This window comes from Rhamphochromis sp. 'chilingali', assembly GCF_963969265.1.
Source record: "Rhamphochromis sp. 'chilingali' genome assembly, chromosome: 4".
In the NCBI taxonomy this organism is placed as follows: Eukaryota; Metazoa; Chordata; class Actinopteri; order Cichliformes; family Cichlidae; genus Rhamphochromis; species Rhamphochromis sp. 'chilingali'.
The window spans coordinates 16,553,183-16,579,365 of record NC_137948.1 but is presented as its reverse complement, the minus strand read 5'-3'; the positions used below and the strand labels follow the sequence as shown (position 1 = coordinate 16,579,365).

Genomic DNA, 26,183 nt, shown 5'->3' with positions numbered 1-26,183 from the left:
TGATCGAGTGAATGTTTGTCTGAAAACTTAAACTGAACTCCAAGCGTACCATTGCTCCAGCTTACCATCTTTACCTGAGTGAATCAGTTTGTTGAACAATCTAAATGATTCAGAAACTTCTGTGACATCAACTTAACTAAGGCTCATTACAAATTTCACAAAACACTGCTGAATACTTTTAATATTTTTTTTATTAGTTATTTTTGTTTTGTTGTTATTTTGATTTTAATAAAACAAAATAACATAAAGAATCAAATAATTTCTTTGTTTTTTTAAATTTAATTTATTTTACAAATAAATTAATAATAATATTAATAATAATAACAACAAATTAGTGCTGTCAGCGTAAACGTCATTAGTTAAAATGACGTTAACGCTGACAGCACTAATTTGTTGTTCCAGAGAGCAAGCCAAACACTGGTCTAGAAAAGGACGATCTCTAGTAGTGCTGCACTACTAGTAGATTTTGTTTTAACCTCCTAGGACCTGGTGTCCACATATGTGGACATAACATTTATGAGACCAAAATACAAAATTTTGCTCTTCAAAAACCTGATATCCACTTATGAGGGAGGACATTACACTGCCCCTGTTCAATCGAACTTTAAAATGAATGTCCTCATATGTGGATCTCATTTTTTTGAGAAACAAAAAAAAGATAGTCCGAATCTGATGTCTTTGTTTTCACATTCATCAGGTCCCAATCAACCCAAATGGCACAGAGAAATTAAAAATGCATGCCATGAAAGAGTTCAGGTCTTAGGATGTTAAAAATGTCCCTGCTGATGAGACCAGTGAATGTGGGGCGACGGTGGCAAGAAAAAACTCCCTCCTGGAGGAAGAAATCTTGGGAGGACCAGGCTCTCTGGGAGGACCCTTCCTCCTGAGGGCAATACTTACCAGTACTTGTCCTCCAGTGTGCGATGGTGGGCTGGGACGAGTGTTGTTTCTTCTCAGCATGATGATGACCTTCCTTCCATTTCCTGTTTCAGAACTGAGAATGAAGACAAAACTGGTTAACAAGGTAACAGGACATTTAAAAATTCTCTCACTTCAGGATGAGATGCTGTGTCTTCTTACGTTTCTCTTGTAAAACAGCATGTAGGCCGAGTGCTGCTGTTCCTCACAAGCTGCCGATCCGGTTGTGTGGAGCACCTGTGCGTCATTATAGGTGAGCCAGCGATCTGATGTAGAGTGCTGACTCTCCTCAGGATGGACAGAACTACAGATGTAGTGTCCTGAAATCACATTAAGACAAATGAATCCAACTTCTGGAAGTCAGCTGATTCAAGCAAACAGTGATTTTGACTTAGTGCGTCTTAGAACATCAAAAGCTTTTGTGTGTGAGTCCTTCACTGAAAAGTAGAAAGTTTTCATTTTCTGTTTGTAACAAGTCTGTTGTTTTACCTGATTCTGTGCCTCCATAATGACTGATGATGCTGACAAGACTATAACAGCCACCACCCTGAGAAGGAACAAATCCAAAGAGTGTTAGTTTCACAAAGTCTCACATCAGAGCCATAATTAAGCTGATTTGCTGAGGCTACGTCCACACTAATGCGTTTTCGTTTGAAAACACATCGTTTTCTCTCCGCTTTGACCTCCCGTCCACACTGAGATGGCGTTTTCCTCAAGGAAAAACACAGCATCTTGAAAACGCTCTCGAAAACGCACACATTTCAAAACGGAGTTGTCCCGTCGCAGTGTGGACACTCGAAAACGCAGACTTTCTAAAACGATGACGCATTTTAGTCATGTGATGCAGTCATGTGAGCAATTAAACAAAGATAGCCGAGTGCATTATACAGCGGTTGTTTTGATTGCTCTCAACTTTGACAGCCCTAAAAAAGATTAATATCAGTTTGTACATGCTCCGGATAGCTTTTCTTCAAATTCTGTAATCCTCACTCACTTTTGCGCATGCGCAGGACTGGAACGTAAGCGTTTTCGGCCGTTTCAATGCAGACGCACAACTATTTGAAAATGACTGAAAACACTAGTGTGGACACGGAGTTTTCAAATCTATCAGGGCTAGTGTGGACGTAGCCTGAGACGTTCTGCAGTCTGTTTTTACCTGATTGGATGGCACCACCAAGTCCCTCTGCAGCCTGACGGGGTCATCCACCTTCTTAATGTTGTAGGTTTGTGTAAAGCCAAACCTCTTCAGATGCAAGATCAGGACTCTGGCAGAAAAGAAAAAAAAAAAAACACAAACAAGGTAGAAAATAAGAAGAATGAGTGTCAAACACAAACAGAAGATGGGAGAAAACGACTGCTCAAGTATTGTCTCGAAAAACTCTGATATTTGATGCGCCACAGTTTGGAAACCTGGTCAGTCGATCACTTCTGATGTGACCTTACTCACCTTGGCAGTGTATCAAAAGACGACTTCAGTTCTGAGGCCGTCCCTCCACAATCACAGCGAAATTCTATTTCTTGTTCCTGAACAACAGCACAGAGAAAACAGGCTTTATGGTAGAAAGAAATCTCAACATATGCACACACACATACGCACAAACACTAACAAAAAAGGTGTGTTAAGATCGCTGACACTACAACTCTATTGGAATTTGTGATCTTACCTTCAAGTATGTCTCTAACATGTTTATAATAGACCCCTCTGGAACAAGGTCAAGAGACAAGCTGGTGAAGTCCTCGTGCTGTGATGATTGGTGACCACAGCTACACATTTCAGGAGTAACGTAGTTAAAGTAAAGATCAGGTAGGTGGAAAAGAGGTATATGAAAATATTGCAACCAGCTCTGCGTTTCTGAAAGACAGGCTTACCTCTTGCATGTCCTCATGTTTTCCATTTTAAAAATGTGATGCTCTTCTACTGGGCAGGTATAACTTTGGCCCAGGAGAGCTGCGTTCCTCTCCAGGTGAGGTGCGAGCCTTTTGACCTCATTGAGGAACAATGTTAGGAATTCATGAGCGTCCTGAAAGAAAAGCAGAGAGATTTAAAACAGTACATCAAAATCAGAAGGTAAAGCAAAAAAACAAAATGTCCAAATAGCTGACGCACTTTCTGTGCACTGCCGGTGTATTCAGGAGCTTGACTGCTGAATGCCTTCTTAAAAGCTCTTAGGTGGTGATCTTTAAGGCCATAATCTGTTGACTCATGACAGTCCCTGACATCAATGAGCCTTCTGTAGAAAGGAAAGGGTAAACAGACATTTCTGCTGTTAGATCTCTTTGTTCTTCAGGTTTTTGAAGAAAGTAGAAGGTTGACGTAGCGCACCTTAAGAGCTGAGCTTCTGGATCTGTGCTCCACAAAACCTCCTGACGCCTGATGTCTCTTATGAACTCCTCAATGTTGAGGAGGCTCTGCAGGCAGGAGTTCATGTAGCAGGTGTTTCCGATGTTTGGAAACCTGACACACACGCACAACGTTTACAGTATCAGTGTAAAAGAATTCATTTTCTCCACTTTGACAAAGTGAGCTTTGGTCTTTGTGCACCACGTGTACTCACCCGAAGCAGTCTATAGTCCCAGTTTGACTTTCTATTATTTCTCCACCGCATGCTACACTGCTCCAAAAGGGTAAAAACACAAACACAAAATTAGGAAAGATGTCAGGATGCTGAGCAGTGTATGTGCATGGATGCATGAGCTTTGAAGTTGAAACATTTTGGAGGACGTCTTTCTCTTACCTGTTAAACACATGCTCCCATCCACTCTCTTGGTCCAGAAGCTCCATAATCCAAGTGTCCCAACTCAGGTCTGCTGGGATCGTTTCCGTGGTGCTTCTTACCTGATATAAATATATAGGACATAGCTGTGTGCCTCATTGCTCTTAATTGCTCTCATTTAACTGTGATGAGTAAATGCTTGATGACAGTGACTCTTTCCATAAAACATACCTTCCCGGATTTAAAAAGAGTCTTCACAGTGTTGCTCTCTGCCTCTGCATCGCTGTCAGTTTGCTGCAGAGGACGAACAAACATAAGTTTATTAAAAAGTACATTTTAAAGAGAATGTGTATTTCATATGTTTTGTGTAAAAGCAAACCGAGGAACAGCAGAAGATGTGTCTCCATTTTCTCTTCTTTTGGCCATTTTCAGGGTTAGCTGGTGTGGCAGCAACAGAAGCATCCGGGATGCTGATGAGGACAAAAGTGTAAATGTTGTGGAAATTTATAAGAAGGAGTACATTTTGCTAATACAGATTGCTAATAAAAGTGAATAACTGTAATGGAATACCAACATGAACAAAATCATGTATTTTATACATTTACACTCTACATTTTCAAACGCTAATCTCTGCATCCATATAAATAATAGACAAGACTAGAAGGAGTAAAAAAGATGTAAATACACAAGGTGGAAGAAAAATGCCAATAAAAGGGAAATAAAAGAGCTCCAACTCAACCACTGCTATAAATATCTCCAGCAGCATTAAAGAGTGGCGCATTTCTTTACCTCTGATGAGACGTAGAAGGAATTTCCTTCTCTGCCACGTTTTGTTTGTGTAATTTCTGTTTAGAAACAAGAAAAGCAACATCAGTAATGGCATAAAACAAACATACCAAGTGGGTCTCTCCATGAAAAGTGTCCAGTTAGAGAATTTGGTATTATTTCATATTATTTATCACTTTAGTGAGCTGTCAGCTCATGAAGCAGATATAGGAATATCTTTAAATAAAATAAAAACAATTTATTCATGCCTTAAATTGAGTTTTAAAGTTTGTCCTATGAAATACAAAATCCTTCATTTGGTTCTGATCAAAATTCAGTTTTTACAGAAATCATCCATGAAGCTTCAAAAATGCTTATTCACCATAAAAAATATTTAGAGAAACATCCTGCAAGTCTCTTCGAACTTACCTTTCTGTGAAAAAAAAAAGTTTAAACATCTTTGAACTTAATTTGAGGACATGGCTGTGTGCTAAATTGCTCTTAATTCTTCTCATTTAACTGTGATGAGTAAATGCTTGATGACAGTGACTCTTTCCATAAAACATACCTTCCAGAATTTAAAAAGAAACCAGCGACACTTTTTTTGTGTCTTCACAGTGTTGCTCTCTGCCTCTGCATCGCTGTCAGTTTGCTGCAGAGGACGAACAAACATACGTTTATTAAAAAAGTAAAGTCACTTTAAATTAACAAGTGCAATTTAAAGAGAATGTGCATTTCATATGTTTTGTGTAAAAGCAAACCGAGGAACAGCAGAGGTGTCTCCATTTTCTCTTCTTCTTTTGACCATTTTCAGTAACAGGAGCATCCGGGATGCTGATGAGGACAAAAGTGTAAATGTTATTTTTCAAAGTGCAAATTTTTAACAAGGAGTACATGCTGGAGATTGCAGATAAAAATTAATAACTGTAATGGAACAAAATCATGTATTTTGTACATTTACACTCTACATTTTCAAACGCTAATCTCTGAATCAATATAAATTATAGACAAGACTAGAAGTAGTAAAAAAGATGTAAATACAAAACACCAATAAAAGGGAAATAAAAGAGCTCCAACTCAACCACTGCTATAAATATCTCCAGCAGCATTAAAGACTGGCGCATTTCTTTACCTCTGATGAGACGTAGAAGGAATTTCCTTCTCTGCCACGTTTTGTTTGTGTGATTTCTGTTTAGAAACAAGAAAACCAACATCAGTAATGGCATAAAACAAAGTATATGGTATGAAAATACAAAATCCTTCATTTGGATTCAAAATTCAGTTTTTACAGAAATCATCCAAGAAGCTTCCTTAAAAGTTTCAAAAATGCTTGTTTACCATAAGAAAATATTCATAGAAATGTGCTGCGAGTCTCTTCAAACTTACCTTTCTGTGAAAAAGAAGTTTAAACATCTTTGGACTTGATGTGATCGCAGCCAAAATCTCCTCAGCTTTGCAAAAGTTCAACTGAAAACAAGCAGTCAAAGGTTGTATATTTATAAACTTTCAGCATAGAATGTTCATACCCTGAACAGCAAACATCATCATTATGATGTATGGGGCAAATTTGCATATTTTGGAATGTATGCTCATTTGAACTGTATGGTGCTCGTCTCCAAGCAACTGCTACACAAAACAGGTCAAGTCAAGTGGCTTTTATTGTCATTTTAACCACGTGCAGAGGTGCTGTACAGAGTGAAACGAGACAGCGTTCCTCCGAGACCCTGGTGCTATATATGACATATACGGACAAACCCAGGACTACATAAAGTGCAGTGTGCATAAATTGCAAAAATAAACAAGACAAAACAGTGCAAAACTAGACAGAACAGGACGAAACAGACACAAGACAATGGAAATGTGCAAAATGCTGAGTATTGTGCAAAAGTAACTTGGTGTCTGTATGTATGTATATGAGTGTGAGATACTGCAGATAAGTGCTTGGTAGTGACATGTGTGAAGGTGTGCGTGTGCCAGTGCAGTCACTGAGTGTTCAGGGGTCTGACGGCTTGTGGGAAGAAACTTTTCCGTAGTTTGGTAGCGAGGGCCCGGATGTTGTGGGACCTCTTTCCAGAAGGCAGCAGGGTGAAGAGTGTGTTTGAAGGCTGTGTGGGGTCCTCCAGCAAGCGGGTGTTATAAGGAGGGGAGAGGGGCTCCAATGACCTTCTTAGCTGCTCTCACAATCCGTTGTAGGGTACTGCGATCCAATACGCTGCAGTTACCATACCAGACAGTGATGCAGCTACTTAGGATGCTCTCATTAGTCCCACTGTAAAAGGTGGTGAGAATGGATGGTGGGAGATGGGCTTTCCTCAGCTTCTGCATGAAGTAGAGACGCTGCTGGGCCTTCTTGGTTATGGAGCTGGTGTTGAGGGAGCAGGAGTGGTTCTCCGCCAGGTGGACACCAAGAAATCTGGTGCTCTTGACGACCTCCACAGAGGATCCATTCATGTTAAGTGGGCAGTGATCTCACTGTGCTCTCCTGAAGTCAACGATCTCTTTTGTTTTGTTTTGGTGTGCTGGGGGAGCAGCACAGCAAAGAAGGACTCATCCAGGCTGGAGAAACTGATCAGGAGGGCTAGCTCTGTGGTCGGCATGAAGCTGGACACTCTGGTGACAGTGGCAGAGAAAAGGACATTAAAGAAACTGATGGACATTATGAACAATGCTGGGCATCCTCTGCACATGGCCATTAACAACCAGAAGAGTCTGTTCAGTGACAAGTTGCTTCTCCCAAAGACAAGAACTAACAGACTTAAAAACTCCTTTGTCCCACACGCCATCAGACTGTTTAACTCCTCTCTGGAGGGGAGAGGGAGGGGAAACAGGAGGACAAAGGAGGGGGGAACAACTAAGCTGTAGTGCCTCTTCACCTCACTGTGCAATACCTTTTGTGCAATACTTTTGTAAATAGTCAACAGTGCAATAGACTCAATACTTGAAATGTGCAATTCACTTGTATTTTTATTTTTTATTCCTATTTATTCTATTTATCCCCTTCGTATATTTTATTTATATTGTCTCTGTATTTATATATATGTGTGTGTGTGTGTGTGTGTGTGTGTGTATATATATATATAATATTCAGTAACTCTGTAACTTCTGTCGGTGCTGTGCTTTTTTGGAAATCGAATTTCCCAGAGGAACCCACCCGAGGGATTAATAAAGTTCTATCTAATCTAATCTAATCTAATCTAATCTAATCTAATCTAATCTAAACATTCAGAGACAGGTTGTTGACTCTACACCTCTACAGATGGCCCGCAGTGCAACCCTTCAGCTTCCTAGTAGATGCACCTATATACAAATTTAAAGACCTAGGAGACTTACTTCTCGTCACAGAGTTGTAGCATTCACAACATTTTCAGAAAACTTGAACTCAAGGTTAAAGTCACTGATATTCAAACTGACCCCAGAACTTTAGTAAATGCACCAATGGCATCAATTCAAAATCCTGCCCCTCGTTCTCGACCAAGCTGAGTATACAATTATGAAACAATCATTTCCCATTTTATTTCACTATCTGTAACTAAGACAAATAAACAGTATTTGGGACACAAGTCACTATTAAAGTGATTAGTGAGACTGTGTCTTCTTACGTTAATCTTGTAAAACAGGATGTAGGCTGAGTGCTGCTGTTCCTCACAAGCTGCAGATCCAGTTGTGTGCAGCACCTGTGCATCATTATAGGTGAGCCAAGGATCTGATGTAGAGTGTGGACTCTCCTCAGGATGGACAGAATTACAGATGCAGCAGCTGTTTCCGATGTATGGAAACCTGACACACAAACAAAAGTTTACAGTATCAGTGTAAAATAATTCATTTTGTCCAGGTTGAGAAGGTGAGCTTTGGTCCTTGTGCACCACGTGTACTCACCTGAAGCCGTCTCTAGTCTGAATTTTATTTTCCATTATTTATCCACCGCCCAAATGTTTCACTACGCTACTGCAAAAAGGTAAAAACACAAACACACAATTAGACGCTGAGCACTAGATGTGCATGTATGCTAGTGATGTGTCGAGTAATGGAGGGGGCGTTTCCGCGATGCACGTATCGAGGCTTGCTTCATTTATGGGAGGAGCTGAAAATGATGACGTCCGAAGCCTCGCTGCCCGGCTGTACCACGTGACTGGTTCATGAAGTGGTTCGAACTTTGCCGCGAGATGTGACAGCGATACAAACCCCTCAGACTTCAATCAAAATGTGGGTGTTTGATGGAGAGCTGCGGTTAGTGAGAGTTGGAGACAGCTGGGAGGCAGTTTGGAGGTTTATGAGAGTGAGGAGAGAAACTCAGGAGAGAATGGAGCCAGCTAAGAAGAGGAGGATGTCCTCCCCTGTGTGGGAACATTTTGATCTTATTCCTCCCAACAAGGTATTTCTACAGAAGATGTATTTTCATAATACTGATGGTGCAATACAATTTATGTTAAGCTGTATTTACTTTTGTACAAGGTGAAGTGTTTGCTATGTGCCAGGGAGCTGGGATATAACAACAACACCTCATCCATGCTTAGGCACTACAGAGCTTTGCATGAGAATAAGGGGAACAGCGATTGTTGAGCAAGACCAGGTGAGCCATCAAATGCCATGATAATAATAGCATGCCGTAATGTTACTAAATGATATAACAATATTATACAACTGTAATAAGTTACGTGTGTGATATTTATATTTGTGCTTTGTTTTTATTGTCTTTCCTCAGGAGAACAATCTCAAATAGATGAAAACCTGGTTAGCATGGTGATTGAGGACTCCCAGCCATTTAGCATTGTGGAGGACAAAGGATTTATAAGATTTGTTAAATCATTAAATCCTAGCTATGTTCTCCCCACTAAAAAGGTCATAAAAGCAGTGAAAATTTAGTTTTTACTGAATAAAATATGGGCAGGACTGACGCCTCAGTGTGTAGCTGTCCATACCTCAACGTTACAAAAGCACAACCACTGTCCACACCCCAACCACACCTCACCTCACAGTAAATGATCATTTCCATTTTAAGCATTTCCAAATAATCATTTTCCATACTGCCAGTATAAATATACACAGTATACTGCATCACTACAATATACATGTTTTACACACTCCTTTTGTTGTTGACATTTACAGGCTGTGTGCAAAAGGCCACACTCTTCAAATTCATGCCAACTAATATTTTTACGTCCAGTAGGTGTCCTACTAGAGCAAATGAAGCTTCAAGAAGCTTTGCGCTGGGGTGAACCAATTGGATGAAAAGCTTCAGTGCTTCATCTGCCCATCACTAATGTATGCATGAGCTTTGAAATTTAAACATTTTGGGGGACGTTATTCTCTTACTTATTAAACACATGCTCCCATCCACTCTCTTGGTCCAGAAGCTCCATAATCCAAGTGTCCCAACTCAGGTCTGATGGCATTTTTTCAGTGGTGTTTTTAACCTCTTGGGAACTTTCACTACATTCCTTACTTGATGCAGAAAGAAGAAACGAGTCCATATCCAACCTTCAGAGCAGAGGCGATTAAGATCGGTATGGGTGTCACAGGTGTACCAGTCCGCCTTTTCTTCCAGGGCGAGAGGGGTTGCCATTCTTGTTCGCAGAACTATTCCTTTTATATTCAAAACTCAGATATGTGATCCAGGTGGGAGGTTCATACTTGTTACAGGTACAGTCAACTCCACCCCTGTAGTCCTCTTGAACATCTATGCCCCTAATTTTGACAACCCTGACTTCTTTAGTAAAATATTCAATCTTGTCTCACAATACAATGACCATAATATCATTATCGGTGGTGATTTTAATTGTTATTTCGATCCATTGTTGGATAGGTCTTCTGCGTCCCTGGCCCCAACCTTGAGAGCTGTTTCTGTACTCAATACTCTTACTAAATCTTTGGACTTGGTTGACATTTGGAGGCACCAGCATCCGTTAGAAAAGCAATACTCTTTCTTCTCCCCTGTCCATGGCAGCTTCAGTAGAATTGACTATTTTCTTATTGATTCCAGGCTTATTTCGAAAGTGGTTAGTTCCACTTATCACAGTATTTTAGTTTCGGACCACGCACCTCTCTCAACGGTAATTGACTTCAACCTATATACCCCCCAATACAATTGGAAATTTAACCCCTCTTTATATCTAAATGACTCTTTTACGGTTTACCTATCTACTAAAATCGCAGAATTTTTACAATTTAATGATAATGGTGTAGTTTCAGACTCTGTTTTGTGGGAGTCCTTTAAAGTCGTTATTAGAGGCCATATTATTGCTTATCAAGCTTCTCAGAAGAGGGACAAACTCAGGCTGCGTACTAATATTGAGGCAGAGCTGTCTGTGTTGGAGGAGAAGTATCGCGATACCGGGGCTGCTGACACACTTAATACCATTCTCAAATTGAAATATGACTACAACCACATGTTGGGGGAGCAGGTCATGAATTGTATTCGTCGATTAAAACAGAAGCATTTTGAGCTTGGTGAAAAGGCTGACAAGGTGCTTTCCAGACAGCTGAAGGGCATTCAAGCTGAAAGGGCGATACACAGAATTCTCTCTGCAACTGGCCAGTTGCTGTCCGATCACAAGCAGATAAATGACAGATTTCGCAGTTTTTATTGTCAGTTATACACATCTAGTACTACGGCCACAGTTGCTGAAATCACTAATTTTCTTAATGCTTTAGACATCCCGACTCTTCCTGAGGCTGCACGGGGCTTACTCGATGCAGACTTTACGCTGGAGGAAATTAGAAATGCAATCTGCTCCTTTCCTAATGGAAAAGCATGTGGTCCGGACGGTTTCGGGATAGAGCTTTATAAGACACATATTGACGTTATCGCTCCCCTGCTACTTCGGATGGTAAATTGCGCAGTGTTAAACGGCTCATTCCCTCATTCTTTCTACGATGCCCATATATGTCTCCTCCTGAAAAAAGACAGAGACGAAACTAATGTTTCTTCCTATCGTCCCCTAAGTCTTCTCAACTCAGACCAAAAGATAATTGCTAAAGTCCTAACCAGCCGGTTAAATAAGCACATAGGCTCTATAATTCATCCTGACCAATCGGGTTTTATCCCCAATAGATTCTCTTTTTCTAATACTAGATGTCTCTTAAATGCGATGTACTCAACGACACTGCCCAATTCTGCGGTGATTTCACTCGATGCCCAGCAGGCTTTCGACCAAGTGGAATGGAGTTATTTGTTTGCTACTCTTGAAAAATTTGGTTTTGGGTCGAATTTTTTGAATATGATTAAGTTGCTTTACGCTTGCCCTCGTTCCTCGGTCCTTACCAACCATGAGAGGTCGCTCCCGTTCCTCTTACACCGTGGGACAAGGCAGGGTTGTTGCCTCTCTCCAATGCTTTTTGCTTTAGCTCTTGAGCCGTTGGCCATTGCCATCAGAGCCAATTCCCATATCTCTGGTATAAATTGTGGCACGTCAGAGTACACCATCGGTCTGTATGCAGATGATATCATATTGGCTCTTTCAGATTTAAAGATCTCCCTTCCTCCACTTCTTAAGCTGATTGACAGCTTTGGCCACCTATCAGGGTTCACCATAAATTGGAAGAAGTCTGTTCTTATGCCGCTGTCGTCTGGTCTGGGCCCTGATTTCCTGTCTAGTTTGCCCTTTAAGGTCTCCCAGGATTACTTTTCATACCTGGGTATTAACATCCCTAGGAACTCAAAACTCCTCTTCAGGCTTAATTATTCGGTTCTAACTGATGAGCTCAAGTGTATGATAGATAGGTGGAAACTTCTCCCACTTTCAATGATTGGCCGTATCAATATAATCAAAATGGTTGTGCTCCCTAAATTCATGTACCTATTCCAGAACGTTCCTATTTTTCTCAGGTCTTCCTTTTTCAAAGCGTTGGATGCCATTATCATGCCTTTCGTTTGGGCCTACAAGCCCCCCCGCATCTCGAAGTCTCACTTGCAAAAGCCCTCGGACGAGGGTGGTCTGGGCCTTCCAGTTTTCAGACATTATTACTGGGCCTGTAATGCCAGAGCCTGGGTCTTCTGGAATCTGCCTATAGTTGGTGATGCTGTGGGATGCAGGTCCAGCCCTAAATGGCTCGAATTGGAGCTTAGCACTGCTATCGAGCACACTGGAGCATCCTTGCCAGCTATCTTATTTTCAAAATCGGTTATTAAAAGTGCATGTGATGACTTTATTCTTTGCAACTCCGTAAAAATATTGAATCAAATTAAGAGAATCTTGAACCTCCCGGTAGTGTCAACTTTTGCCCCGATCTGCCACAATCCTAGCTTTACGCCTAGTACAATGGATGCTGCTTTCAAACAATGGCCTGTCAAAGGGTTAATTGCTATAAAGGATCTTTATATTGACAATCATTTTGCCTCTTTTGCTCAGCTTCAGACAAAGTACAATCTCCCTACAAGTCATTTTTTTCGGTACTTACAAATTAGGAATTATGTCAAGCAAGCATTCTCAAATTTAGATACCATCCCCATACAGCATGTCTTTTACAATATGATGAACGAACCTCCCACCTCAAAACACTTAATTTCTCGGCTTGTCAACCTTTTTTCTTCGGCAGCCCCCTCTTGCCATATTAAAGAGGCTTGGACAAGGGACACTGGTTTGGTTATCTCTGACGATCTATGGGCTGAAGTGTTAAGTCGGATAAAACTATGCTCTGTTAACGCCCGGCTTCAGTTAATTCAATTTAAGGTTGTCCATAGACTGCACTATTCCAAAACCAAATTGAACAAGATTTTTCCTAACGTTTCCCCCAAATGTGATAAATGTAAACTTGTGGACGGTACTCTTGGGCATCTTTTTTGGTCCTGTTCTACGCTTACAGCCTTTTGGACTAGTATTTTTAGTTTCTATAGCACTGTTTATGATAGGCAACTGTATCCTGACTGTCTTATGGTGATCCTGGGCTGCTCCGGCGACTCCTTGGCACTTCCCTTTGCTGTTCAACAGGCCCTCATGTTTGGTATGGTGATTGCCAAACGTTTGATTCTGGGGGAGTGGAAATCTGCCTCCCCTCCCTGCTTCAAGAGGTGGCTCGAGGAGATGGTCTCCTGTCTATACCTGGAAGAAATTCGGTTCTCTACGTCTGATTCCATGGAGAAGTTCAGGAAGATATGGGGGCCCTTTATAGACCACATTAAGAAGGACAGTCCACGCCCTGGGTCCTGACCACATTGTTTTAACTGCTTTCATTCTGAGCTGTTGCCCATAACTGTTTTTGCATGATTGTTATCAGCTCCTCCTAGCGATCTTTGGATTTGATCTTGTGGATTGGACTCACTAGATTGTGAGTTGTTTGACATGTATACCAGTTGCTTTGTTTGCTTCTCTGCTGTTTTTAATAAGTGCTGGCCTTGTACCCTGTTGTGTGGTTTGTTGCTCTGTTTTTTTTGTTTGTTTGTTTGTTTTTTTTGGTTGTTATTGTCTTTATTGTCTGTGTTCTTCTGTCCCGCTGTTTGTGAATGTGTAAAAAAATTTTGAAACTTGCATAAATAAATACATTAAAAAAAAAGAAAAAAAAAGAAAGAAGAAACGAGTCAGGGATGCATAGCAAGCACAACAAGACACCAGCAGCCCAGACCTTTCACCAACTGAAGACATTTGCAGCACCATAAAACATGACAGAGAAGAGCTGGGACTATGTGAAAGGGTGAAGTGCTGCAGTAAAGTTGCAATGGTCCTATCTTTTATACAGTCTATGGTTCACTCTATTCGATTACCCTTTTCTCATGTTTTTGTTAGTTAGGGAGATAAGACATTGTTATTTGGTTTTATTCTTTTCATAAATAAGTTTTGTACATCCTTTAGATACGGTCCCTTTTGTTTGTTGTTTTGGGGTCCACCCCGAAGCTGTAGTTCGCTCCTTTCCTTTGTTAGAATTCAATCACTGTGAAAAAAAATCACCATCAAAATTGTACTGGTTGTGTGATGTGCTGCTTGGGGTCAGACAGGGGTGGATCACCCTTATATTATGGTCTGGCCACCCTTAGACAGGCCATAACACTAACTAAAATGAAAATTAAAACTAGACTTATAACTGGCTGGCTGGTGTCCTTACCAGTGTCCTTGGGTCTGAACTGTGGGCTCCTCTTTCCAGGTGTTCGTACTGCCTGAGTGGCACCAAGGTGTGCTGTCTTGCCTCTTTTGGGTTTTCTGCATGTTTCTGGCTCAACATGCAAGTATCCACTTCTTGACGTTCGCTGTTGGTTGCAGCCACTTGAGGTTTTTGGGCTCATTTGGGTTCTCAACACTGGGCGACTTTGATGGGAGTGAAAGCATCCTCACAACATAAATCACCACACTACCTGCTTTTGTTTCAGGTTTTTTCTTTATCCTTGTTAACATGTTTGGGTACTGGGTTTACCTGTAATGCATTTTGTGCTCCAAAAGCTGTTATTTTGTGCAGCTGTGCTCCAAAAGCTGTAAGCATGACCTTTCTTATCATTAGATTGTGCCACACCAGCACCTGAGAGAAAAGCTTTGAGTTTGATTTTGTGTTTGTGTTTTGCAGGCACTCAGGAGAATAAGTCATGATGTTTCTTGTGTTTGTCATGTTAGTATCTCAGTGCTTGTCAATCACCAGTCAACAGTGTCACCACTGTGAACAACATCCTGCGACTGTTTGAGCCAAAACCTTCGAGAAGTCCCTGCAGCTGCTTCAAAACTCATCACTGAGCTCGATCTCTCTTTTAACACGCTGGAGACAACAATGAAAGATGACTTTCTTTCATATGCTGCTTTGAGGGCTTTGCTGATGAAGTTCAGCCAAAACAGGAAACATGCAGCAGGAGACAGTAACTTGTTAAAATGTTATAAAAGGTACAATTAAAGATTTTCACCCTACAGGGTTGTCAATGATCCAAGGATAAATGTCTAATTTGGTCAAAAGTTTATAAGCCATTTCTGGAGAGACTGCAGTGGAAATGTTGTCACTTTTGGACTTTGCTACCTGCAGCTAAACATTTGCAGCTAAATCATTTATTTAAAAGCAGAAGCTGCAACTGATCGAGTGAATGTTTGTCTGAAAACTTAAACTGAACTCCAAGCGTACCATTGCTCCAGCTTACCATCTTTACCTGAGTGAATCAGTTTGTTGAACAATCTAAATGATTCAGAAACTTCTGTGACATCAACTTAACTAAGGCTCATTACAAATTTCACAAAACACTGCTGAATACTTTTAATATTTTTTTTATTAGTTATTTTTGTTTTGTTGTTATTTTGATTTTAATAAAACAAAATAACATAAAGAATCAAATTGTTTCTTTGTTTTTTTAAATTTAATTTATTTTACAAATAAATTAATAATAATATTAATAATAATAACAACAAATTAGTGCTGTCAGCGTAAACGTCATTAGTTAAAATGACGTTAACGCTGACAGCACTAATTTGTTGTTCCAGAGAGCAAGCCAACCACTGGTCTAGAAAAGGACGATCTCTAGTAGTGCTGCACTACTAGTAGATTTTGTTTTAACCTCCTAGGACCTGGTGTCCACATATGTGGACATAACATTTATGAGACCAAAATACAAAATTTTGCTCTTCAAAAACCTGATATCCACTTATGAGGGAGGACATTACACTGCCCCTGTTCAATCGAACTTTAAAATGAATGTCCTCATATGTGGATCTCATTTTTTTGAGAAACAAAAAAAAGATAGTCCGAATCTGATGTCTTTGTTTTCACATTCATCAGGTCCCAATCAACCCAAATGGCACAGAGAAATTAAAAATGCATGCCATGAAAGAGTTCAGGTCTTAGGATGTTAAAAATGTCCCTGCTGATGAGACCAGTGAATGTGGGGCGACAGTGGCAAGAAAAAACTCCCTCCTGGAGGAAGAAATCTTGGGAGGACCAGGCTCTCTGGGAGGACCCTCCCTCCTGAGGGCAATACTTACCAGTACTTGTCCTCCAGTGTGTGATGGTGGGCTGGGACGAGTGTTGTTTCTTCTCAGCATGATGATGACCTTCCTTCCATTTCCTGTTTCAGAACTGAGAATGAAGACAAAACTGGTTAACAAGGTAACAGGACATTTAAAAATTCTCTCACTTCAGGATGAGATGCTGTGTCTTCTTACGTTTCTCTTGTAAAACAGCATGTAGGCCGAGTGCTGCTGTTCCTCACAAGCTGCCGATCCGGTTGTGTGGAGCACCTGTGCGTCATTATAGGTGAGCCAGCGATCTGATGTAGAGTGCTGACTCTCCTCAGGATGGACAGAACTACAGATGTAGTGTCCTGAAATCACATTAAGACAAATGAATCCAACTTCTGGAAGTCAGCTGATTCAAGCAAACAGTGATTTTGACTTAGTGCGTCTTAGAACATCAAAAGCTTTTGTGTGTGAGTCCTTCACTGAAAAGTAGAAAGTTTTCATTTTCTGTTTGTAACAAGTCTGTTGTTTTACCTGACTCTGTGCCTCCATAATGATTGATGATGCTGACAAGACTATAACAGCCACCACCCTGAGAAGGAACAAATCCAAAGAGTGTTAGTTTCACAAAGTCTCACATCAGAGCCATAATTAAGCTGATTTGCTGAGGCTACGTCCACACTAATGCGTTTTCGTTTGAAAACACATCGTTTTCTCTCCGCTTTGACCTCCCGTCCACACTGAGATGGCGTTTTCCTCAAGGAAAAACACAGCATCTTGAAAACGCTCTCGAAAACGCACACATTTCAAAACGGAGTTGTCCCGTCGCAGTGTGGACACTCGAAAACGCAGACTTTCTAAAACGATGACGCATTTTAGTCATGTGATGCAGTCATGTGAGCAATTAAACAAAGATAGCCGAGTGCATTATACAGCGGTTGTTTTGATTGCTCTCAACTTTGACAGCCCTAAAAAAGATTAATATCAGTTTGTACATGCTCCGGATAGCTTTTCTTCAAATTCTGTAATCCTCACTCACTTTTGCGCATGCGCAGGACTGGAACGTAAGCGTTTTCGGCCGTTTCAATGCAGACGCACAACTATTTGAAAATGACTGAAAACACTAGTGTGGACACGGAGTTTTCAAATCTATCAGGGCTAGTGTGGACGTAGCCTGAGACGTTCTGCAGTCTGTTTTTACCTGATTGGATGGCACCACCAAGTCCCTCTGCAGCCTGACGGGGTCATCCACCTTCTTAATGTTGTAGGTTTGTGTAAAGCCAAACCTCTTCAGATGCAAGATCAGGACTCTGGCAGAAAAGAAAAAAAAAAAACACAAACAAGGTAGAAAATAAGAAGAATGAGTGTCAAACACAAACAGAAGATGGGAGAAAACGACTGCTCAAGTATTGTCTCGAAAAACTCTGATATTTGATGCGCCACAGTTTGGAAACCTGGTCAGTCGATCAATTCTGATGTGACCTTACTCACCTTGGCAGTGTATCAAAAGACGACTTCAGTTCTGAGGCCGTCCCTCCACAATCACAGCGAAATTCTATTTCTTGTTCCTGAACAACAGCACAGAGAAAACAGGCTTTATGGTAGAAAGAAATCTCAACATATGCACACACACATACGCACAAACACTAACAAAAAAGGTGTGTTAAGATCGCTGACACTACAACTCTATTGGAATTTGTGATCTTACCTTCAAGTATGTCTCTAACATGTTTATAATAGACCCCTCTGGAACAAGGTCAAGAGACAAGCTGGTGAAGTCCTCGTGCTGTGATGATTGGTGACCACAGCTACACATTTCAGGAGTAACGTAGTTAAAGTAAAGATCAGGTAGGTGGAAAAGAGGTATATGAAAATATTGCAACCAGCTCTGCGTTTCTGAAAGACAGGCTTACCTCTTGCATGTCCTCATGTTTTCCATTTTAAAAATGTGATGCTCTTCTACTGGGCAGGTATAACTTTGGCCCAGGAGAGCTGCGTTCCTCTCCAGGTGAGGTGCGAGCCTTTTGACCTCATTGAGGAACAATGTTAGGAATTCATGAGCGTCCTGAAAGAAAAGCAGAGAGATTTAAAACAGTACATCAAAATCAGAAGGTAAAGCAAAAAAACAAAATGTCCAAATAGCTGACGCACTTTCTGTGCACTGCCGGTGTATTCAGGAGCTTGACTGCTGAATGCCTTCTTAAAAGCTCTTAGGTGGTGATCTTTAAGGCCATAATCTGTTGACTCATGACAGTCCCTGACATCAATGAGCCTTCTGTAGAAAGGAAAGGGTAAACAGACATTTCTGCTGTTAGATCTCTTTGTTCTTCAGGTTTTTGAAGAAAGTAGAAGGTTGACGTAGCGCACCTTAAGAGCTGAGCTTCTGGATCTGTGCTCCACAAAACCTCCTGACGCCTGATGTCTCTTATGAACTCCTCAATGTTGAGGAGGCTCTGCAGGCAGGAGTTCATGTAGCAGGTGTTTCCGATGTTTGGAAACCTGACACACACGCACAACGTTTACAGTATCAGTGTAAAAGAATTCATTTTCTCCACTTTGACAAAGTGAGCTTTGGTCTTTGTGCACCACGTGTACTCACCCGAAGCAGTCTATAGTCCCAGTTTGACTTTCTATTATTTCTCCACCGCATGCTACACTGCTCCAAAAAGGTAAAAACACAAACACAAAATTAGGAAAGATGTCAGGATGCTGAGCAGTGTATGTGCATGGATGCATGAGCTTTGAAGTTGAAACATTTTGGAGGACGTCTTTCTCTTACCTGTTAAACACATGCTCCCATCCACTCTCTTGGTCCAGAAGCTCCATAATCCAAGTGTCCCAACTCAGGTCTGCTGGGATCGTTTCCGTGGTGCTTCTTACCTGATATAAATATATAGGACATAGCTGTGTGCCTCATTGCTCTTAATTGCTCTCATTTAACTGTGATGAGTAAATGCTTGATGACAGTGACTCTTTCCATAAAACATACCTTCCCGGATTTAAAAAGAGTCTTCACAGTGTTGCTCTCTGCCTCTGCATCGCTGTCAGTTTGCTGCAGAGGACGAACAAACATAAGTTTATTAAAAAGTACATTTTAAAGAGAATGTGTATTTCATATGTTTTGTGTAAAAGCAAACCGAGGAACAGCAGAAGATGTGTCTCCATTTTCTCTTCTTTTGGCCATTTTCAGGGTTAGCTGGTGTGGCAGCAACAGAAGCATCCGGGATGCTGATGAGGACAAAAGTGTAAATGTTGTGGAAATTTATAAGAAGGAGTACATTTTGCTAATATAGATTGCTAATAAAAGTGAATAACTGTAATGGAATACCAACATGAACAAAATCATGTATTTTATACATTTACACTCTACATTTTCAAACGCTAATCTCTGCATCCATATAAATAATAGACAAGACTAGAAGGAGTAAAAAAGATGTAAATACACAAGGTGGAAGAAAAATGCCAATAAAAGGGAAATAAAAGAGCTCCAACTCAACCACTGCTATAAATATCTCCAGCAGCATTAAAGACTGGCGCATTTCTTTACCTCTGATGAGACGTAGAAGGAATTTCCTTCTCTGCCACGTTTTGTTTGTGTAATTTCTGTTTAGAAACAAGAAAAGCAACATCAGTAATGGCATAAAACAAACATACCAAGTGGGTCTCTCCATGAAAAGTGTCCAGTTAGAGAATTTGGTATTATTTCATATTATTTATCACTTTAGTGAGCTGTCAGCTCATGAAGCAGATATAGGAATATCTTTAAATAAAATAAAAACAATTTATTCATGCCTTAAATTGAGTTTTAAAGTTTGTCCTATGAAATACAAAATCCTTCATTTGGTTCTGATCAAAATTCAGTTTTTACAGAAATCATCCATGAAGCTTCAAAAATGCTTATTCACCATAAAAAATATTTAGAGAAACATCCTGCAAGTCTCTTCGAACTTACCTTTCTGTGAAAAAAAAACGTTTAAACATCTTTGAACTTAATTTGAGGACATGGCTGTGTGCTAAATTGCTCTTAATTCTTCTCATTTAACTGTGATGAGTAAATGCTTGATGACAGTGACTCTTTCCATAAAACATACCTTCCAGAATTTAAAAAGAAACCAGCGACACTTTTTTTGTGTCTTCACAGTGTTGCTCTCTGCCTCTGCATCGCTGTCAGTTTGCTGCAGAGTACGAACAAACATACGTTTATTAAAAAAGTAAAGTCACTTTAAATTAACAAGTGCAATTTAAAGAGAATGTGCATTTCATATGTTTTGTGTAAAAGCAAACCGAGGAACAGCAGAGGTGTCTCCATTTTCTCTTCTTCTTTTGACCATTTTCAGTAACAGGAGCATCCGGGATGCTGATGAGGACAAAAGTGTAAATGTTATTTTTCAAAGTGCAAATTTTTAACAAGGAGTACATGCTGGAGATTGCAGATAAAAATTAATAACTGTAATGGAACAAAATCATGTATTTTGTACATTTACACTCTACATTTTCAAACGCTAATCTCTGAATCAATATAAATTATAGACAAGACTAGAAGGAGTAAAAAAGATGTAAATACACAAGGTGGAAGAAAAATGCCAATAAAAGGGAAATAAAAGAGCTCCAACTCAACCACTGCTATAAATATCTCCAGCAGCATTAAAGACTGGCGCATTTCTTTACCTCTGATGAGACGTAGAAGGAATTTCCTTCTCTGCCACGTTTTGTTTGTGTGATTTCTGTTTAGAAACAAGAAAACCAACATCAGTAATGGCATAAAACAAAGTATATGGTATGAAAATACAAAATCCTTCATTTGGATTCAAAATTCAGTTTTTACAGAAATCATCCAAGAAGCTTCCTTAAAAGTTTCAAAAATGCTTGTTTACCATAAGAAAATATTCATAGAAATGTGCTGCGAGTCTCTTCAAACTTACCTTTCTGTGAAAAAGAAGTTTAAACATCTTTGGACTTGATGTGATCGCAGCCAAAATCTCCTCAGCTTTGCAAAAGTTCAACTGAAAACAAGCAGTCAAAGGTTGTATATTTATAAACTTTCAGCATAGAACGTTCATACCCTGAACAGCAAACATCATCATTATGATGTATGGGGCAAATTTGCATATTTTGGAATGTATGCTCATTTGAACTGTATGGTGCTCGTCTCCAAGCAACTGCTACACAAAACAGGTCAAGTCAAGTGGCTTTTATTGTCATTTTAACCACGTGCAGAGGTGCTGTACAGAGTGAAACGAGACAGCGTTCCTCCGAGACCCTGGTGCTATATATGACATATACGGACAAACCCAGGACTACATAAAGTGCAGTGTGCATAAATTGCAAAAATAAACAAGACAAAACAGTGCAAAACGTGACAGAACAGGACGAAACAGACACAAGACAATGGAAATGTGCAAAATGCTGAGTATTGTGCAAAAGTAACTTGGTGTCTGTATGTATGTATATGAGTGTGAGATACTGCAGATAAGTGCTTGGTAGTGACATGTGTGAAGGTGTGCGTGTGCCAGTGCAGTCACTGAGTGTTCAGGGGTCTGACGGCTTGTGGGAAGAAACTTTTCCGTAGTTTGGTAGCGAGGGCCCGGATGTTGTGGGACCTCTTTCCAGAAGGCAGCAGGGTGAAGAGTGTGTTTGAAGGCTGTGTGGGGTCCTCCAGCAAGCGGGTGTTATAAGGAGGGGAGAGGGGCTCCAATGACCTTCTTAGCTGCTCTCACAATCCGTTGTAGGGTACTGCGATCCAATACGCTGCAGTTACCATACCAGACAGTGATGCAGCTACTTAGGATGCTCTCATTAGTCCCACTGTAAAAGGTGGTGAGAATGGATGGTGGGAGATGGGCTTTCCTCAGCTTCTGCATGAAGTAGAGACGCTGCTGGGCCTTCTTGGTTATGGAGCTGGTGTTGAGGGAGCAGGAGTGGTTCTCCGCCAGGTGGACACCAAGAAATCTGGTGCTCTTGACGACCTCCACAGAGGATCCATTCATGTTAAGTGGGCAGTGATCCCACTGTGCTCTCCTGAAGTCAACGATCTCTTTTGTTTTGTTTTGGTGTGCTGGGGGAGCAGCACAGCAAAGAAGGACTCATCCAGGCTGGAGAAACTGATCAGGAGGGCTAGCTCTGTGGTCGGCATGAAGCTGGACACTCTGGTGACAGTGGCAGAGAAAAGGACATTAAAGAAACTGATGGACATTATGAACAATGCTGGGCATCCTCTGCACATGGCCATTAACAACCAGAAGAGTCTGTTCAGTGACAGGTTGCTTCTCCCAAAGACAAGAACTAACAGACTTAAAAACTCCTTTGTCCCACACGCCATCAGACTGTTTAACTCCTCTCTGGAGGGGAGAGGGAGGGGAAACAGGAGGACAAAGGAGGGGGGAACAACTAAGCTGTAGTGCCTCTTCACCTCACTGTGCAATACCTTTTGTGCAATACTTTTGTAAATAGTCAACAGTGCAATAGACTCAATACTTGAAATGTGCAATTCACTTGTATTTTTATTTTTTATTCCTATTTATTCTATTTATCCCCTTCGTATATGCTGCTGTTCCTCACAAGCTGCAGATCCAGTTGTGTGCAGCACCTGTGCATCATTATAGGTGAGCCAAGGATCTGATGTAGAGTGTGGACTCTCCTCAGGATGGACAGAATTACAGATGCAGCAGCTGTTTCCGATGTATGGAAACCTGACACACAAACAAAAGTTTACAGTATCAGTGTAAAATAATTCATTTTGTCCAGGTTGAGAAGGTGAGCTTTGGTCCTTGTGCACCACGTGTACTCACCTGAAGCCGTCTCTAGTCTGAATTTTATTTTCCATTATTTATCCACCGCCCAAATGTTTCACTACGCTACTGCAAAAAGGTAAAAACACAAACACACAATTAGACGCTGAGCACTAGATGTGCATGTATGCTAGTGATGTGTCGAGTAATGGAGGGGGCGTTTCCGCGATGCACGTATCGAGGCTTGCTTCATTTATGGGAGGAGCTGAAAATGATGACGTCCGAAGCCTCGCTGCCCGGCTGTACCACGTGACTGGTTCATGAAGTGGTTCGAACTTTGCCGCGAGATGTGACAGCGATACAAACCCCTCAGACTTCAATCAAAATGTGGGTGTTTGATGGAGAGCTGCGGTTAGTGAGAGTTGGAGACAGCTGGGAGGCAGTTTGGAGGTTTATGAGAGTGAGGAGAGAAACTCAGGAGAGAATGGAGCCAGCTAAGAAGAGGAGGATGTCCTCCCCTGTGTGGGAACATTTTGATCTTATTCCTCCCAACAAGGTATTTCTACAGAAGATGTATTTTCATAATACTGATGGTGCAATACAATTTAAGTTAAGCTGTATTTACTTTTGTACAAGGTGAAGTGTTTGCTATGTGCCAGGGAGCTGGGATATAACAACAACACCTCATCCATGCTTAGGCACTACAGAGCTTTGCATGAGAATAAGGGGAACAGCGATTGTTGAGCAAGACCAGGTGAGCCATCAAATGCCATGATAATAATAGCATGCCGTAATGTTACTAAATGATATAACAATATTATACAAACTGTAATAAGTTACGTGTGTGATATTTATATTTGTGCTTTGTTTTTATTGTCTTTCCTCAGGAGAACAATCTCAAATAGATGAAAACCTGGTTAGCATGGTGATTGAGGACTCCCAGCCATTTAGCATTGTGGAGGACAAAGGATTTATAAGATTTGTTAAATCATTAAATCCTAGCTATGTTCTCCCCACTAAAAAGGTCATAAAAGCAGTGAAAATTTAGTTTTTACTGAATAAAATATGGGCAGGACTGACGCCTCAGTGTGTAGCTGTCCATACCTCAACGTTACAAAAGCACAACCACTGTCCACACCCCAACCACACCTCACCTCACAGTAAATGATCATTTCCATTTTAAGCATTTCCAAATAATCATTTTCCATACTGCCAGTATAAATATACACAGTATACTGCATCACTACAATATACATGTTTTACACACTCCTTTTGTTGTTGACATTTACAGGCTGTGTGCAAAAGGCCACACTCTTCAAATTCATGCCAACTAATATTTTTACGTCCAGTAGGTGTCCTACTAGAGCAAATAAAGCTTCAAGAAGCTTTGCGCTGGGGTGAACCAATTGGATGAAAAGCTTCAATGCTTCATCTGCCCATCACTAATGTATGCATGAGCTTTGAAATGTAAACATTTTGGGGGACGTTATTCTCTTACTTATTAAACACATGCTCCCATCCACTCTCTTGGTCCAGAAGCTCCATAATCCAAGTGTCCCAACTCAGGTCTGATGGCATTTTTTCAGTGGTGTTTTTAACCTCTTGGGAACTTTCACTACATTCCTTACTTGATGCAGAAAGAAGAAACGAGTCCATATCCAACCTTCAGAGCAGAGGCGATTAAGATCGGTATGGGTGTCACAGGTGTACCAGTCCGCCTTTTCTTCCAGGGCGAGAGGGGTTGCCATTCTTGTTCGCAGAACTATTCCTTTTATATTCAAAACTCAGATATGTGATCCAGGTGGGAGGTTCATACTTGTTACAGGTACAGTCAACTCCACCCCTGTAGTCCTCTTGAACATCTATGCCCCTAATTTTGACAACCCTGACTTCTTTAGTAAAATATTCAATCTTGTCTCACAATACAATGACCATAATATCATTATCGGTGGTGATTTTAATTGTTATTTCGGTCCATTGTTGGATAGGTCTTCTGCGTCCCTGGCCCCAACCTTGAGAGCTGTTTCTGTACTCAATACTCTTACTAAATCTTTGGACTTGGTTGACATTTGGAGGCACCAGCATCCGTTAGAAAAGCAATACTCTTTCTTCTCCCCTGTCCATGGCAGCTTCAGTAGAATTGACTATTTTCTTATTGATTCCAGGCTTATTTCGAAAGTGGTTAGTTCCACTTATCACAGTATTTTAGTTTCGGACCACGCACCTCTCTCAACGGTAATTGACTTCAACCTATATACCCCCCAATACAATTGGAAATTTAACCCCTCTTTATATCTAAATGACTCTTTTACGGTTTACCTATCTACTAAAATCGCAGAATTTTTACAATTTAATGATAATGGTGTAGTTTCAGACTCTGTTTTGTGGGAGTCCTTTAAAGTCGTTATTAGAGGCCATATTATTGCTTATCAAGCTTCTCAGAAGAGGGACAAACTCAGGCTGCGTACTAATATTGAGGCAGAGCTGTCTGTGTTGGAGGAGAAGTATCGCGATACCGGGGCTGCTGACACACTTAATACCATTCTCAAATTGAAATATGACTACAACCACATGTTGGGGGAGCAGGTCATGAATTGTATTCGTCGATTAAAACAGAAGCATTTTGAGCTTGGTGAAAAGGCTGACAAGGTGCTTTCCAGACAGCTGAAGGGCATTCAAGCTGAAAGGGCGATACACAGAATTCTCTCTGCAACTGGCCAGTTGCTGTCCGATCACAAGCAGATAAATGACAGATTTCGCAGTTTTTATTGTCAGTTATACACATCTAGTACTACGGCCACAGTTGCTGAAATCACTAATTTTCTTAATGCTTTAGACATCCCGACTCTTCCTGAGGCTGCACGGGGCTTACTCGATGCAGACTTTACGCTGGAGGAAATTAGAAATGCAATCTGCTCCTTTCCTAATGGAAAAGCATGTGGTCCGGACGGTTTCGGGATAGAGCTTTATAAGACACATATTGACGTTATCGCTCCCCTGCTACTTCGGATGGTAAATTGCGCAGTGTTAAACGGCTCATTCCCTCATTCTTTCTACGATGCCCATATATGTCTCCTCCTGAAAAAAGACAGAGACGAAACTAATGTTTCTTCCTATCGTCCCCTAAGTCTTCTCAACTCAGACCAAAAGATAATTGCTAAAGTCCTAACCAACCGGTTAAATAAGCACATAGGCTCTATAATTCA

General features: G+C 40.8%; 2 protein-coding genes across 2 annotated transcripts; both read right to left on the bottom strand.

The window, feature by feature from the left end:
• Positions 1 to 387: 387 nt before the first annotated feature.
• Positions 388 to 6,848, bottom strand: LOC308396011 (ubiquitin carboxyl-terminal hydrolase 12-like; the record flags this gene model as incomplete). Its single annotated transcript, XM_080881070.1, has 16 exons — positions 388 to 994; positions 1,081 to 1,238; positions 1,408 to 1,465; positions 2,075 to 2,183; positions 2,366 to 2,442; positions 2,583 to 2,682; positions 2,788 to 2,939; positions 3,026 to 3,149; positions 3,242 to 3,373; positions 3,474 to 3,530; positions 3,654 to 3,754; positions 3,864 to 3,926; positions 4,012 to 4,102; positions 4,422 to 4,477; positions 4,966 to 5,049; positions 6,579 to 6,848. The coding sequence occupies 16 exons, from the start codon at positions 6,846 to 6,848 to the stop codon at positions 989 to 991; spliced, it is 1,638 nt and encodes a 545-aa protein (XP_080737196.1). The 3' UTR covers positions 388 to 988.
• Positions 6,849 to 16,299: 9,451 nt separating this feature from the next.
• Positions 16,300 to 22,236, bottom strand: LOC308396008 (ubiquitin carboxyl-terminal hydrolase 12-like; the record flags this gene model as incomplete). Its single annotated transcript, XM_080881068.1, has 16 exons — positions 16,300 to 16,370; positions 16,457 to 16,614; positions 16,784 to 16,841; positions 17,451 to 17,559; positions 17,741 to 17,817; positions 17,958 to 18,057; positions 18,163 to 18,314; positions 18,401 to 18,524; positions 18,617 to 18,748; positions 18,849 to 18,905; positions 19,029 to 19,129; positions 19,239 to 19,301; positions 19,387 to 19,477; positions 19,797 to 19,852; positions 20,341 to 20,424; positions 21,967 to 22,236. 16 exons carry the CDS (start codon positions 22,234 to 22,236, stop codon positions 16,365 to 16,367), a joined length of 1,638 nt encoding a protein of 545 aa, XP_080737194.1. The 3' UTR covers positions 16,300 to 16,364.
• Positions 22,237 to 26,183: the final 3,947 nt, after the last annotated feature.